We start from the raw sequence: 16,706 nt of genomic DNA on the forward strand, positions 1-16,706 counted from the left end.
TCCCAAGCAGGCTCCCCGCTGTCAGTGCAAAGCCTGACACTGAGCTTGATCTCACAAACCGTGATATCGTGACCTGACCTGACCTAAAACCAAGAGTCAGATGCTTAAATGACTGAGCCACACAGGCGCCCCCAATTCCATCTTTTAAATAATGTCTTTTGTGTTACTATCAACTCTGGATGCCAGAGTGGAAAGGGATGGGGTAAGGAGAGCTGTTTACAAAATACAAAACTTTTTAAAAAATTAAAGATTTGGTCCAAAAAAAAATAAATAAAATAAAGATTTGGTCTAACTTAGACCTTATATTCTTTCTTCATTTCCTTTGTCTCCATTTTCTTTTGTGTGACAGAAGTTTTCTGTGATGTATATGTGTGTACTTTATTTTTTAAATTTTATTTCTCTTTTTTAAGTTTTTATTTTAATTCCAGTTAGTTAACATACAGTGTAATATTAGCTTCAGGTATACAATACAGTGATTCAACATTTCCCTACATCTCCAGGGCTCATCACAAGTGCACTCCTTAATCGCCATCATCTATTTAACCCACCCCGTCATCTCCCTTCTGGTAACCATCAGTGCGTTCTCTATAGTTACCAGTCTGTTTTCTTGGCTTGTCTGTCTGTTTCTCGCTCTCTTTTCTTTTGCCCTTGCTCATTTGTTTTGTTTACAGGCACGCTTTAACAACATGATGAAAGCTATAAATTCTCTCTGGAGGAAAATGCACATACATTGACAATCTTGTACTCACTTTAAGGTGTTATGTTTTCTGTTTTACCTTTTTTGTTTTTAACAAATGAAGAATACTATAATGAGCTTCGAAAAAGGAAGGATAATTTATTTTACCACTCCAGTGACATATAAGACACAATTTGATTTTTCCACCATAGCATGAGCATTATAAAAAAAAAAAATCCTAACCTTGACCACATCTATTTTTCGTACCTTTATGAGAGGATTCTGATTTTGAGAAATGACGTGTGGAATTATGCTGGTTTGTAACATGAGTGTAATCCAAATCCTCAGCTTCTGTCATGGTAGGCGGTGGTGGCCTGAAGGGAAGTCAGAATTTAAAGAGACAGTCTAAGTCGTGGTGACTACAGAGCCACCTCCCAATGAACTGCAGGATAAAAACTTTTTTTTTTTTTTTTTTTTTTTTGGTAGAAATGCAAAGCCACAGGGTAGCAGAATTCTCATCTTAGTTCCTGGCCTGTTGCATAACCTTGGGAGTAAATTATTTTAGCTTACTGTAACCTTTGATGCACATAACTCAATAAAAACAAATATTTACTGAACACCTAATATGTGTGGGGCACTGTGCTAAGGGCTAGGGAAGCAAAGATTATTGAGATGTGTGACTGCTGCTGTTAATGAGAAATTTACTTTGTTTTGGCAAGCTTTATGAAGAAAAAGAGGGCGAAAGGAAAGAGCAGAAGGGAAGTAATAAAGAAAGTTAAGGAAAGAAAAAAAAAAGGGAGGACAGGTGTCACGTAAGGCGGGAGGAGAGCGAAGTAGGAGTGGGCAGGGAGAGGACAACGGTCAGCATATAAAATTTAGAGCAAAGTTCCTAATTCCACTAGGGGGCAAAGCAGAGCTTACAGAAGGAAAGGACAGTCACACATTGGCAATTTTTCATGTCAAAAGAAGACAAAATATAAAAAAAAACAAAGGGAAATTTTTCCTACTCTAAAATTTTCTTTTTAATTTTTTTTTAACGTTTATTTATTTTTGAGACAGAGAGAGACAGAGCATGAACAGGGGAGGGTCAGAGAGGGAGGGAGACACAGAATCTGAAACAGGCTCCAGGCTCTGAGCAGTCAGCACAGAGCCCGACGCGGGGCTCGAACTCCCGGACCGCGAGATCGTGACCTGAGCCGAAGTCGGACGCTTAACCGACTGAGCCACCCAGGCGCCCCTCCTACTCTAAAATTTTTATTATTCTAAAACTAAACATAGTTTAGTTTGACATTGATGAAGATGAAGAACAAAATCTCTCCTTTTTTTGGTTGTTGCTTCTCAAAGGTACACTTAAATGTTGTGTTAAAGCATGGAACCAGATAGGTAACATAATGTGTCAAATATCTAACCATGTTGTACGATGCTTTTTGTAGCTGGAAGGCATAAGTATACTGCAATTCAGAAAGTTATGGTAACCTTGGTACAAAGTCTCTTTCATAGAAGAATATAGACACGTGATTTCAAACTTCTCACTCTGTCCCTAAGCAATAGGTCTCTCCTTGGGTATTCAGTGTCTGCAACAGGTCACCACAGGATACAAACTTGAGTATATACTGAGGACTGTGGTATGGGTTCTACTCAGATGATGTCAATTAACTTTCAGGACAAGCTGCATGGTAACTGTCATACACATATTTTAGAGTTAAATTAGGTGAGATGAAGTAAGTTATCTGTCCAAGCACACACCGTTGTTAAGTGGCAGGGCTGGGACTCAAACTCACCTGGACTTCAAAATTTGTGCTATTTACTATGCTATGGTCTGCTACATAGATGTGTATTTTTATCAGCAGTAGTATCTGCATCCAAGACTATACACACATATGCATATGTGTGTACATGTGTGTGTGGATATATATATATATCCATATATATACACACATATGTATATATGTATACATATGTGTGTATATATATGCACATATATGTGTGTATATATACATTTATGTACATATATACACGTATACATATACACAGATGCACATATATGTACACATATACACACATACATATGTATATATATACATATATATATAGTCTGTATATTATACTTTTAAATGGTATTTGGCTTATATTTTAATACTTTCATGCATTTATTATACACATACAATTAATGTAAGCATAATAAATGATATGGTATTTTTCATTTTTCTTATTTTTCACTTTGAACTATGTGTTTAACAAATATTAAATATTAAATAGTGTTTTTCTTTTGTTATCGACTGACATAACATTTACCTTAAAAAGCAGTGTTATAAGTTGGCAGGAAGAGTTGAGACAAACAATCTGAACTAGAATTAAGAAACTCAACTTCAAAAAACAGGTGGTTAAAGAAGTAACTTAGACCCAAGAAAAAGGGATTGGGAATCAGGGAGCAGAGCCTCATCTCTACATTTTTGCAAACTCTTATATCAAATGATCAAAACCCAGAAAAACAAAAGCCAAATGGGACTCCTAAAAATAAACAAACAAACATTACTACCTCACGATCAATTCCTCATCAAGGAAAAGGATGTCAACATGTGCAACACTGCACAGAACTCCCACACATCCACTAGGGTAAAACAAGTCAATCTAGAATGCCCTCAGTTCTCTTTGCATGCTGTTCTCCTTAGTTTCTGATTATACAAAGGACAAATCTTGGCTTATGGCATTCAGTGATGCCTATCAAACAGATTCACTGCACTGGAGATAGTTGTTTTAAAGTGAAGGGTATTCACATCCAAAATTAGAAAAATCCTGTTAACCAACAGTTTGTTTTATAGTTTTGTATGTATTGGGAGTACCTGTTTCCTGTTGTTCTCATGAAATGACATACATGTTTAAGTTAGCAATACAGGCAAAATACCTTTTAGAATTTACTCAGAAGTCATTGAAGAAGCCCTCCTAGATACCAGACTAGGCTGTTTCCTTCTTTCCTTATGATACCATGCACTTTTCATCCAAAGCATTCAACATAATGGTTATTTGTATAATTGCTTAGATGATAAATTTCATGAGAACAGGAAGCAGTTCTTTCTTGGTAACTGCTGCTTACTCTAAGATAAAGTTTTCTCTTTTCTGAGAGAAAAATGTAAATAAAACACCAGGTAGTAGTATCAGTATAAAATACTATACTTAAAAGATTTTAGAACTTGGTTGAAACTTTTTCCAGTTACAAAGAGTTGAAGTTAATTCAGATTGCCAGCTGATACTCCCATTTCCTTAGATAGAGTAATGGACAAAGAAACTGATTCTTGACCATGAATGTTATAAGCTCCTCCCAATAACTTGTCTTCCCTCTACTACTATTATCACTGCACTGAAGTAAACTTCTAGACCTAGGAAGCTCCATGTTTTTCAATCCCTGAAACCATCTCTTTCTGTACAAATAGCTAACTAAATCTACTATAATTAAATGTGAAGGAGAAAGAAAAAGGGGAAAAAATGTGAAAGAGGAAACCATAGACTCTAATCAGAAAGCATATATTCCAGTATTAGTTGTATAAGGCAACCATAATACTAGGCTTAATTTCTAACTATGAAAATAGAGATTTCATAAAATTCTAATTTTTTTTTGTTACCTGTATCTATATCTGTATCTACACAAAAAATCTTTCTGTAAGTGATACTTAAAGACAAATGTTTCTCTCCAGTCAGTTCTACCAGTCATAGGTCACTTTCATTCATTTATAATAGCCATTTTTAATACAGGATCATTTGATTATCCATTCTTTCAATATGCCAAATATTTTTAAAAGTACGTATTATATTTCAAAAACTTGTTTTCAACTTTAATACATCTTTTTAAATAGCCATTACAGATTGTTCTATCATATCTGATATGAAAATTATTAGTGTTCTAAAGAGCCCACAAGTTTTGAAGACTGCAGAGTAAGCCTAAAGATTTTAATTCAGCTGACTAAAGAAAGCATAATAAACCACACCTATTAACCTACTGAGAACAGATGAGTTACTCCTTTTTTAACTTGGATATTGCAGGGATGAAAATAAAAGTACATAATTATAAAGTATGCCATAAAGAAACCTCTGGCATGTGCTTAACTAAAAGATACAAGAAGAACCAAGTTTATACAACTGACAGAATATACTAGTGTTGCCCTAAGAGCTTTACAAACCTGATGTAGTTTTCCGAAGGATATTTACTTTCTGAAAGCCCGTGAGTTTAAAAATAGACTATGGCTTTTTAAAGACACTAAATATATTCACTTTAAGAAAACAAGTCTAGCAGCTTAAGTGTGGGCAATGAGTGGCAACAACATTATATGTTTTTCAGTGTGATAAAATTTATGTTTTAGAATTAAAACAGATATTAATAATTAGGATGAAAATTCAAGGTTTTTACAGAGTTTTCAAAGTGTCAGACTCAGTGTTACTTTTGTCTTTTTGTATATAATATTCTCTCTTCCTAGTCCAATTATGTTGTTTTGTTTTGAAAAGCAACAAAAATCAATAAAGGACCAAAAAAAAAAAAAAAAAAATTAAAAAAAAAAAAAAAAAAAAAAGGTTGCTTTCTGCTTCCCCAGAGACTTAAATGTTGTCTACACTTAGGTAGAAAGACAGCAATTGGTCCATTAACTGAAACCCAAGGCTGTTTGAGAGAAGTCAGAAAGTACATACACCACAGCCACAGCTACTTGATCTAGTGGGATTCAGAATAGACGGCCATGACTCAAACTAAGTGTTTGCCAAGGCTTTGAGATTCATGCAGAAATGAATTTAAGCATGTGTAAATATCATGCGCATACCAATGTGACCATAAAACTTAGTAAAACTTTAAAACCTGGGATTTTACTGGGAAAAACATCAATCTCATCCCTTCTTAGCTGAGGGTATCAGTTCAGTGAATCCAAAGACAGGAACTGGTCCTACCAAAAAACACATCATTCTTTATAAACCCTAGTTTCCAGTAAAATGATCATTTTCCTGATTTGGCTTGTTCAACCCAATTTAAGAACAAACTGAGGGTTACTGGAGGGGTTGTGGGGGGGATGGGCTAAATGGGTAAGGGGCACTAAGGAATCTACTCGTGAAATCATTGTTGCACTATATACTAACTAATTTGGATGTAAATTTTAACAAATAAAAAATAAAATTGAAAAGAAAAAAAGAGAATGCAAACAAAATTTGAGAATACTCCCACAAGACTTGATACCGTCTCACAGCTGCCGATTTCTGGATCTCCTCTCCAGAGAATACTCTTCTCAGACAATCCACAACTCCTTACTCACCCCAAAGTCAAGTTCCTCACTCCCCTCTTCAAGTGTCATCTTACCTTGCTGGCCTGTCATTCTTAGAACGGTGAGGGTCATCACTTTCTTTTGACTTTGAGTGTGCCGATTTAGTTGTTTTTGGCTATGGACAGAAAAAGAAGGAAAAAAAATGACAGAAAAGAAAAGCCCACATATAGAAAACAAAAGTAAAATTATTAGGTTTAGAAAATATCTAAATCATGCCAAACTCTAGTAATTTCAAGTTACTTACATTCAGTCGAACAACATGAAATATTTTTACATATGGCCACTCAGAGATTTAAAAAAAATTACAGTCACAAAAGTATGCTGGAAGCTGTCAATGCAGCCAGATGAATGGGCGACACACACATGAACATGCTCCCCCACAGGAATACACCTGGACACCCATTATTAACATAATAGCTGCACAGCAGCTGACCAGAACTTCCAGTCTGTGGAATGTTGGTCTGTGCCCTTAAACCTATTTCTGAAAATCTGATTTGGGGATGGTGATTTTCAAGCTAGGACACTAAGGAACATTCAGTCCAACCTTTCTAAGAGAAGAACTTTACCAGAACCAATTATAGAATCTAGAAATCAGACTCTAATTTGCTAGAACACTTGCTAGACATGCGACCTTTCCCCTTTTACTTGCCTGATGTGCAATCCTCAAAAATACCTACTCCTTCATAGCTGGGTTAACAAAGAATCTGAGTAACTTCTGGGCAATTATTTGTAGCTTAAATTTGTATAAGCAGAAGCATTTGGGAGCCCTTCTTCTAAAATAAAATACATCAGGAAAAATCCTGAATTACTAGGAGGGTGAAAGAAGGAGATACCTATAAATAATTAACATGGAAAAAATACTTTCATTTGTTTTTCGACCGACAACTGAATAACTGAGCAATAGGAAATAGCAGAGCAATACGATTATCATGGTTTCTATGTCTTCTTTTTCCTCCTGATCAATGCTGAGACTCAGACCGAACCAGAGATCCAAGGCAGGAATTTGTTTGAGAGAGAAGAGAAAGAGAGAACAGCGCTAAACATCAACTATGCGTGGATACACACCCTAGCTGAGACCTCCCAGGCCCAGTACAAACTCCCTCTGAAAAGCCTCTACTATAGGAATTCTTGGCCCCAGCAACTCCTCTGTTCTTCTACTATGCTTTCTTCAGCCAATTCAACCCTGTATTTGTTACCTGCCTAGTTTGTCTTCCTCCTACGTTATATATTATTATGAGGAAAATATATCTTTGTCTTTCCCTGCAAGTCCACAGTGGTGCAGTGCACACAGTAACTAATGAGTGCAGTCTGTTAAACTGAACTTGCACCCACCTCGTACAAAAATTAGACTATAGAAGAATAAACTGTGGTCAGTAACCATTTTGTCTAGTGTTCCTGATTAATGAGTGGAAGACAACAGTCCCAGCTCATGCTAGGCAGTTCCTATACTCTGACATGAGATGGCTGCTGGTGGTATGTGTCAGCCTGCCACGGATCTAGTTATGTCAGAGGAAAGAGAAACAGTGGGTACATGATCACGGATGGACAGAGAGAAAGTAGAGAGAGAGAAAAGGCCACTGGGGAAACATGAAAGCATGTGAAAATACTACATTCTCCTGTAAGGTAATAATATTTACCTATTTTACTAATATGTAAAACTTAGATTACTCATGACCACTGGCATGTGCAACTTAATTGGTATTAAAATGAATGGAATGAGTTTTTCAATCTTAGCGGTTACTTTCTCATGATTACTTTGAAGAATTATGATTTTTTGTAATGAAATTACATTTACGAGTCAGATTTGCATATGCAATACAAGTAATTTGTGTATGCCAAATACACTGGTAGAACTTACCCTAAAAGCAGAGTCCCCTTTATAATTAATTAATAAATAAGATAAGATAAAAACAATAAACAGAACTTACCTTCCAATCAGGGTCATGCTTTCTTTTGTCCAAAGATGATTTCTCCCTCTCCTTGGCTTTCTTGTAAGCTTTCTTTTCTTCAGCCATGAGGAGTCTAGCAATTTCCTAAACAAAATCCAGTCAGTACCACTGATTGCAGAGTTATGGGCAGAAAATTACTGGGCTACTTCTGAAGAGTATTAGTTCAAAAACTTATTAACTAATAAGAACTCACCTCATCCTGGGCTACTTGAGCTGCTCTCATGTCTACCTGGGTAGCCTATGGTACAAAAAAATACAAAAAAAAAAAAAAAAAAGGGTAATTTAATTAGAATCTGGGTTGTCCATTTTTAAAAATCTTACATAGAAACACACGAGTATTTCAAACCAGCTGTAAGTAACATCCTTGAAGTTTAACCGGTATACTTTCACCAGCCACCAGCCAGAGCAGGACTGTTTTATCATGTTCCACAGCAGATAGGGATATGGAATTATGATGGTAATGCTTACTCAGTAAGTAAAACTGGACACTCTATTCCCGTTAGCTTGATTTTCCACCCATACTCAACTCATAGAGGATCACAATGCCTATCACATAATTTCAATTTTATTCAAGAAAACTTAGTGATTATCACCTAAACTTTTGCATGAAAATTTCTCACCAAAATTTCTTCTTCTTGCAGTTTTCTGGCAATTTCAGCATCATACCACTCCTGATCCCTGTGAGCCACTCGTGACGGGGTAGAGACAGCCTCTTTCATTCCTCTTGGCTTCATTCCTAGAAAACTCAATATAATAAGGCGACTGCATTTGCTTTCTGAAAAGTTGCAAAGTTTAAGAAGTTATTTTTTGTATCTAATATTGACAATATTGGCACCACTACAGAATTCACAGTAGAGTGCACCAGAAATAATTTTTTCCCAGAGGCACAGAAGTCGTAGTGCAGATTATCCACACATTTAAACAGTTACCCACCCAAAAGTGCCCAGGAAAAATTCCCCTTTCACATACTTTCTTCAACAGCAGGAAATCATACAGTGAACTGTAAGTGAGGCTTTTGCAAAATAGCAAGTGAAAAAAAAAAAAAAAAGGTTAAGATACTAAAATTAAAAAAAAAAATCAAGAAGGTTACAGAGTCAGAGTTATAAAGAGGCTGTCAAGACTGGAGGAAGTAAGAGTCTTCCTTCTATTTAACTCAGCCTTGCGTACTTTACTTCAGAAACAGCATCACCTCAGAGTTACATGACAGTCCCTATTAGCCAACCAGTGGCCCTACTGTGGCTTCTGCTCTGACGGTGAACAAACCCACCTGCTCTGGATCTTTCCTGTAGTTTCCATCAGCTCAATGCTGTTGCTAAATTTTAGGGAAGATGTAACATAAGGGAAATACCAGAGAACATAATGACCTTAGATGTCTACTCCTCTGAGAAAAAAGTAACATGGGGTATGGGTGGGGAATTTTTCCCCTACTTTGAAGTTTTATAAGCAGCATATATTCTTTTTATAACTTTTAGTCAAGTGGTAATTGCTGATGTTTATTTCAACACTGCAGATATTCCCCTCTGTGTATCCTTTATAAATTATAATTATTGGGGCACCTGGGTGGCTCAGTCAGTTAAGCATCCGACTTCAGTTCAGGTCATGATCTCACGGCTCGTGAGTTCAAGCCCCGTGTTGGGCTCTGTGCTGACAGCTCAGAGACTGGAGCCTGCTTAGGATTCTGCGTCTCCGTCTCTCTCTGCCCCTCCTCTGCTCATCCTCTGTCTCTCTCTCAAAAATAAATAAACATTAAAAATAAATAAATAAATTATAGTTATTCAACAATGTGAATGTATTATATTGAGAAGTAATATTTTTAATGCCACGAACAAGAGTGATCATCTGGAATAGTGACTTTCAGTAAATGGATTATTGAAGGTAAAAAGAAAATTTACTCCTAATTACCTATTTCTTTGCATCAGTCTCAGCCCTACTTATATATTAAAACCACTTGAGGTGCTTTAAATAAACATACAAATCTTTGACTCAAACCTGAAGGACTAATTTAAATAACCTGAATGAGATCTGGCCTTTGGTAGTTCGGGTTGATTGTTTTAAATCTTAACAGTTGATTCTTACTTGAAAATGGCATTGAAGCTGAGTTCGAGCCCCGCGTCGGGCTCTGTGCTGACAGCTCAGAGCCTGGAGCCTGTTTCAGATTCTGTGTCTCCCTCTCTCTGACCCTCCCCCGTTCATGCTCTGTCTCTCTCTGTCTCAAAAATAAATGAACGTTAAAAAAATTTAAAAAAAAAAAAAAAAAAGAAAATGGCATTGAAGCTATTAGTTTACTGTATTATGTCCATCAAAATAACCATACATTAAAATAATTTTTATCAAAATACTTCAATACACTTGATTCACTTGCTTTAAACAAAAAAGAAAAAGAATACAACTAAATTATGGGCACATGAAGAAATTTAAATTATCTGGTGAAGCCTTTGTAGAGCTTTGAACTTAGCTCTGTGGTAAATCCAAAAGCCATGGACTCATCTCTCTTTCCCACAAACATAGACTATTAAACCTGGCTCTCTTAGCTTCAGGCCTTTAGCGTCTGTGTACCTAGAATACCAAATCCACTTCAACTTCCCATCATCTCTAGAACTACTGAATCTTATATTGCTGGGCTGGGCAGGGCTAGCTTTAGTCAGATTTCTGAGTGGTTTGTGACAGTCAGGAAACAGAGGGATACTCATAAGAGTGGATCATATTTAAATGAAATATAAACCTCCCTAAGTTATGATTAGTTTGTTCATAACTAGAAAACAGTATTTCAGGGAAAAGACATGAAATTAGGGAAGCTGACATTGGACAAAGTTGGTGGAAAAGAGGTTGTGATACTATACTCCTACCTACAGAAAAAGGACACTTCAACAAATGCTCAACGCCTTGTTGAGTCTGACAGCGAAAATCACACTTATGCCTTACTCCTTCCATTTTGCCACCAGTGAAAGAAACAACAGAGTGGGATGTGTTCAGATTTGAACACACTAAACCTTTTCCCTTCTTATGCCTCCGCCTGTGCACCAAATTCACTGAGAAAATATTTTAATATATATCAAAGACATTTGGAGGACATTCAAATGAAATAGTCAAATAAACAGACTTATTTGATTTGACAGAGTGATAAGATTGTCACCTCCAGTCAGTTTAAAAGAGAATGACACAGGGGCACCTGGGTGGCTCGGTCAGTTAAGCGTCCGACTTCAGCTCAGGTCATGAGCTCACAGTCCATGAGTTCGAGCCCCACGTCGGGCTCTGTGCTGACAGCTCAGAGCCTGGAGCCTGCTTCAGATTCTGTGTCTCCCTCTCCCTCTGCCCCTCCCCTGCTCATGCTCTGTCTCTGTCTCAAAAATAAACAAAAACATTAAAAAAAATTTTTAAGAGAATAACACATAGATCAATGGAATAAAATAGAGCCCAGGAATAAATCTGTGTATATATGCTCAATTAATCTATGACAAAGAAGCCAAGAATATATAGTGGGGAAAAGATAGTCTCTTCAGAAATGGTATTGGAAAACTAGACAGCTACATGCAAAAGAAAGAAACTAAACCATTTTCATATACTATATATGAAAATTAACTCAAATGGATTACAGACTTGAACATAAGACTTGAAACCATAAAACTCCCAGAAGAAAACATAAGCTCTTAGAAATGTTTTTTTTTTTTTGATGTGACATAAAAGTAAAGGTGACAAAAGCAAAAATAAACAAGTGGGACTACATCAAACTAAAATGCTTCTGCACAGCAAAGGAAACCATTAACAAAATGAAAAAGTAACCTACGGAATGGGAGAAAATATTTGCAAATCTGATATGAGGTGACTACCCAAAATACATAAAGAACTCATACAACACAACAGCAAAATACAATCTGATTTAAAAATGGGCAGAGTGGGGCACCTGGGTGGCTCAGTCGGTTAAGTGTCTGACTTTGGCTCAGGTCATGATCTCACTGTTCGTGAGTTTGAGCCCCGCGTCAGGCTCTGTGCTGACAGTTCAGAGCCTGGAGCCTGCTTCGGATTCTGTGTCTCCCTCTCCCTCTGTCCTTTTCCCGCTCATACTGTCTCTCTCTGCCTCTAAAAAAACAAATAAATGCTAAAAAAAAATTTTTTTTAAGTAAAAAAAAATAAAAATGGGCAGAGTGCCTGGGTGGCTCAGTTAGTTAAACGTCTGACTTTGGTTCAGGTCATGATCTCATGGTTTGTGAGTTCGAGACCCGCGTCGGGCTCACTGCTCTCAGCACAGAGCCCACTTTGGATCCTCCTTCCCCCGTCTCTCTGCCCCTCCGCCACTCATTCTCTCATTCTCTCCCTCTCTCTCAAAAATAAATAAACTTTAAAAAAATGGGCAGAGGAACTGAATACACATTTTTCTAAAGAAGACATACAAATGGCTAACGGGTACCTGAAAAGGTGTTCAACATCACTAATCATGAGAAAAATGCAAATCAAAACCACAACAAAATATCACTTCACACCTGTTAGAATGACTATTATCAAAAAGACAAGAAATAATAACTGTTGGTGAGGATGTGGAGAAAAGGGAATGAACCCTCATGCACTGTTAGCGAGAACATAAACTGGAAACAGCCACTATGGAAAATAGTATGGAGGTTCCTCAAAAAATAAAAAAAATAAGACTACCATGTGACCCAGCAATTCCACTTTTGGTTATTTATCTGAAAGAAGCAAAAAGCACTAATTCAAGAAGATATCTGCATCCCCATGTTCACTGCAGCATTATTTACAGAAGCTAAGACATGGAAACGACCTAAGTGTCATTCAACATATGAATGGATAGAGAAAACTGTGGTGTATATACAATTAATATTATCCAGCCATAAAAAATAAGGACATCTTGCCATCTGCAACAACATGGACAGACCTTGATGCCATTATGCTAAGTGAAATGAGTCAGAGAAAGACAAATACCATATGATCTCAATTATATAGAGAATCATTAAAAAAAAAAAAAAAGTGCTCACAGATACAGAGAACTGACTGGGAGTTGCCAGAGGCAGAGGGTAAGGAGTGAGTAAAATGGGTGAAAGGGATCAAAAGGTACACACTTCCAGTTATAAAATAAATAAGCCTGATGACTACAGTTAGTAATATTGTATTACATATCTGAAAGATGCTAAGAGAGTACATCTTAAAAGTTCTCATCATAAGAAAAAAAAAAACCTTGTGCCTATACATGGTGATGAACGTTAACTAGACTTATTGTGAACATTTTGTAATATACACAAATATGGAATCACTACGTTGTATACCTTCAACTAATATAATGTTATACATTAACTATATCTCAATATAAATGAATGAATGAATAAATGGTTAACTAATAAGTATCTGAAATAATATCTAAGTCCCAAATATCTAGTGGGTAAAGAGTTTATTTGAACTACTGATACATCACTGTAATTCACATGTCTCATAAGCAGAAAATCTCCATCATAAAATACTAGATTTCTGGACTGGCAGGACTGCCCACTAAATAGTAGTATGCTGTGTACCAGAGGTAAAAAGAGCTTATGTGAGTATGTAAGAAGGAACTTCAGATACTACAATGTAAGGCTGTACATTTCATTATAGAAAACAGAGATGCCTTAAATTTTTTTTCAAATGCAGTTAGTTGAAAGAAATTGAAGGAATGGCTGCTCTCATCATGGCAGCCTCAACAATCCAAAAACCAGCTTTCAAAAGATCAGGTGAGCCATACTTAACAGTTTCACATTCAATTCTTAATCTAATCCTTGTCTCCTGTTCATCATTCTCCAGTTTAAGGACACAAGGACCTCCCCCAACAAACACAAATACAGCTTACTTTTAAGTTCTCACAGAATAAAACTGTTAAAAGTTTGCTTTTAAACTGTAGAAAAATTAACATGCTGTTATGATTTAATAGCCCATTAGAGAAGTTACCCTCAAAGATGTTACGGTTTTACTGTCCTTTAGAAAGTTAACCAATCTTATATTTAATTTTAACAATTGTATTTTGCATTCCTTTTTCAACTAACTATAAAAAAGCCTGCCCTCAAATTCTCTCATTAGCTCTTTGTCACTCTGCTAGTTTCTTAATTAATAAGTTAATAAAATTTTGGCCTATGCCAACAACTTTAAGAACTATGCTTTTACAAAAACAAGAATAGACACCAGTATTTAGTAACTGCATTTTAATGTAACCTTCTATTCGTGGGGTCACAAAATCAAATGCCTGTAGTAGCTAGGAAGATAGAATTTCTAACGTTGAATATCAAGACCAGCAGCTCTGTTGTAGCCATTTGAGTACCTGCCTAGCCACCTTTTTTTTAAGCCATTGTGTTGGGTCCTTGGGCGAGTTTACCCGCAATTCCAGTAATAGAGTTGTGAGTTAGTATTTCATTTCATATTAGTTTTACCCTTCCTAAGCCTTTTTAAGAAAACCTCAACAATAACTAAAAGCCGTAAAGATTAACCGGTCCTCAGAGCACTCTTAAAAGATCAGAATCACAGAATCAGAAATGCAGAGGTGGGGGCAACTCTCTCCCATATTAGGACTCCAAGTCTTTCTACATCTGGATATAGTATAACTTACTATAGACAGATGATATCAGTTCTCCTCTACTCCTCCAGAGCTCTTTGTTCAAAATATACCTAATTTATGACTGTTTACTTTCACTCCATCTTTTTGGCTTGACTTATTAAAACCCTCTGAGGCTCAGATCCAAGCATATATCCCCAAACATAAAGCCTGAGGCGAGAATATTTCCAGTAGATACTTAATATGGTTGCTGAACTGAATTTTCATTTTCTTTATGACCAAGTCTTTTAATAACTTAAATGACTAACATGATAGGAAAAGATAACACAATAGGAGAAACAAACTAAATCAACCTGAATCTGCAACCTAACCAGTTTCCAGACCCAAAAGTAGAGGTTGGCTGGGCAACAGTTAGGAAGAAAATAAGTAGAGATGCCTCGTTGGTACTCTCCAATAACCCTTACATCGCTGCAAAACTTCAATAAGAGTACAATAGAACCAGGGAGAGGAGTATGATCTAATTATGACTTACAGTGGTAGAACCACAAGGAAAACATCACCACACAGCAGTTTCCAGATAAGAAGAGAGAGAACCATTACTGGGTCAATGAAGGACTTCAGAGGTAAACTCCAGACATGCCAGGACATTCACCTTATTCCTAAACAAATGCCAAGAACTTACCGGATACCGGCATTTCAGAACACCAACTGTAGCATTAGAGTCGTTGATGGTTAGAGCCTAGAAGGTAACTTAAGGAAATGATCTTCAAACTTTAAGTGCAGAAAAATTACCTCAGGTCTAAAATGAGTCCAAACTGCCAGGAGAAACTATAGAAATTATAATATGTGTGAGATCCAGAAAGCTGCTTCTTTAGGAAGCAGCTCAGCTGATTCTGACAAAAATAGACCAAGGCCCACAATTTGAAATATGCTGTTATTAGAGAATGCCTATCTGATCTCTCACTTTACACATGGCAAAGATGAGACCAAGAGAAGCTAGAAATTCCAGCCTTGATTTTCTAGTTAGGCAAATAATACGAAGACAGCGTCACAAGATCTGACTTACACCCAGAAATTCAGGAGCTATGATTTGGTATCTGATTCTCTGGTATATGGTCTTGACAAATGAAGAACTGTGTCTTGGGATGGGCACGTCCACTGCAATCTGGGGCTGGAAGAACTTTGTAACGAATTGGTGAATTTTCTTGGAAGGTAGTAGTATAAATGTACAAATATGTTTCTTCTTCTTATACACTTGGTATTAAGTAGATACCTTTTATAATATTTGGCTCCAGGATTTATTTCAAAGCCATGAGTACAAACTACAGAGAAAGAATACGTTGCTGAAGATGCTTATTAAATACATTTGCTTGTATGTATATACATGATACCAGGATTTTCAACATGACCGTCCTTTATTACCTGTGTCATGGAGTTGGAGCCATTTCTCACTCTCTGAGAAGGGAGGAGTCCTGGGCCTGTGTTTCCTTTCTCTGTGCTCACCTTGCCCATGGTCCCTCCCATACACAGCTTCCTTGTAATGAAGCCCTGATTTCTGTGAAGACTTGGGTGAAAGTCGGTCTTGGTGTCTGGACTTTTTTTCCCAATTCTGAGTTCGATGGCTACTGTTAGCCTCCCAGTCATCAAATCCAGTACTCAAAAACACCTCACCACTGATCTTGGGAAGTGGAGGTCTCCGAAGTCTCTCATGATCAGACCGCTTCCTTTCACGCTGCTCAGAGTCAATTTGGGGACTGCCCCTCACTTTGCTCGAGCTACAAGATGACAGAAGTTTCCCTGATGAACAGTAATCTTCTAGCTCTTCCAAGTTCTCCATTGGATGTTTGGGTTTCTCTTTCCTTTGCTTCACAGTGTTTCCATCACTTTGGAGTCTACAAGACCTTGAGACTCCAGAACCCAATTCCCTTGCCCTCCTTGACTGTGGCTGGTCTGAGTGGAAGTGGAGGGATGTGAAAAATAGAAATGTAGGTTAACTTAATGAGCATATGAACTCACCACACAGGAAAGACAGGGCCCATATTTTAAAATGGAGAAGACTGGTTTTTCAACAAACTGCAAAGAGGGGATGGGCATTTATTGGATTGGTCCAGGCATAGATGAAGGATTCTGGGTACACGGTCAAAAATTTAAAAGACTAAAATTATGTGAAATAACTTAAATCTGAAAGAAGAGCTTGATTATGATTATGGAGACTTAATACAGTACTTTAATATTTGCCAATAACAAAAGCCATGGCCATT

At 36.9% G+C, this 16,706-nt stretch overlaps 1 protein-coding gene across 2 annotated transcripts in view; it reads right to left on the minus strand.

Moving 5' to 3' along the window:
- The window catches only part of CCDC50 (coiled-coil domain containing 50), a 65,873-nt gene that overhangs the window by 6,782 nt on the left and 42,385 nt on the right, over window positions 1-16,706 (minus strand). Inside the window, exons 6-11 of one of the 2 annotated variants that reach the window (XM_019463516.2) lie at window positions 15,868-16,395; window positions 8,543-8,658; window positions 8,116-8,160; window positions 7,902-8,006; window positions 6,009-6,088; window positions 944-1,050 (exon numbers count right to left, since the gene is read on the minus strand). In XM_019463516.2, coding sequence (XP_019319061.1) covers window positions 944-1,050; window positions 6,009-6,088; window positions 7,902-8,006; window positions 8,116-8,160; window positions 8,543-8,658; window positions 15,868-16,395 — 981 coding nt within the window. The remainder of the gene's footprint in view (window positions 1-943; window positions 1,051-6,008; window positions 6,089-7,901; window positions 8,007-8,115; window positions 8,161-8,542; window positions 8,659-15,867; window positions 16,396-16,706) is intronic. The other variant, XM_019463517.2, reaches the window with a different exon arrangement.

Source organism: Panthera pardus, unplaced genomic scaffold (assembly GCF_024362965.1).
Source record: "Panthera pardus isolate Hobbes unplaced genomic scaffold, ASM2436296v1 HiC_scaffold_16, whole genome shotgun sequence".
NCBI lineage: Eukaryota > Metazoa > Chordata > Mammalia > Carnivora > Felidae > Panthera > Panthera pardus.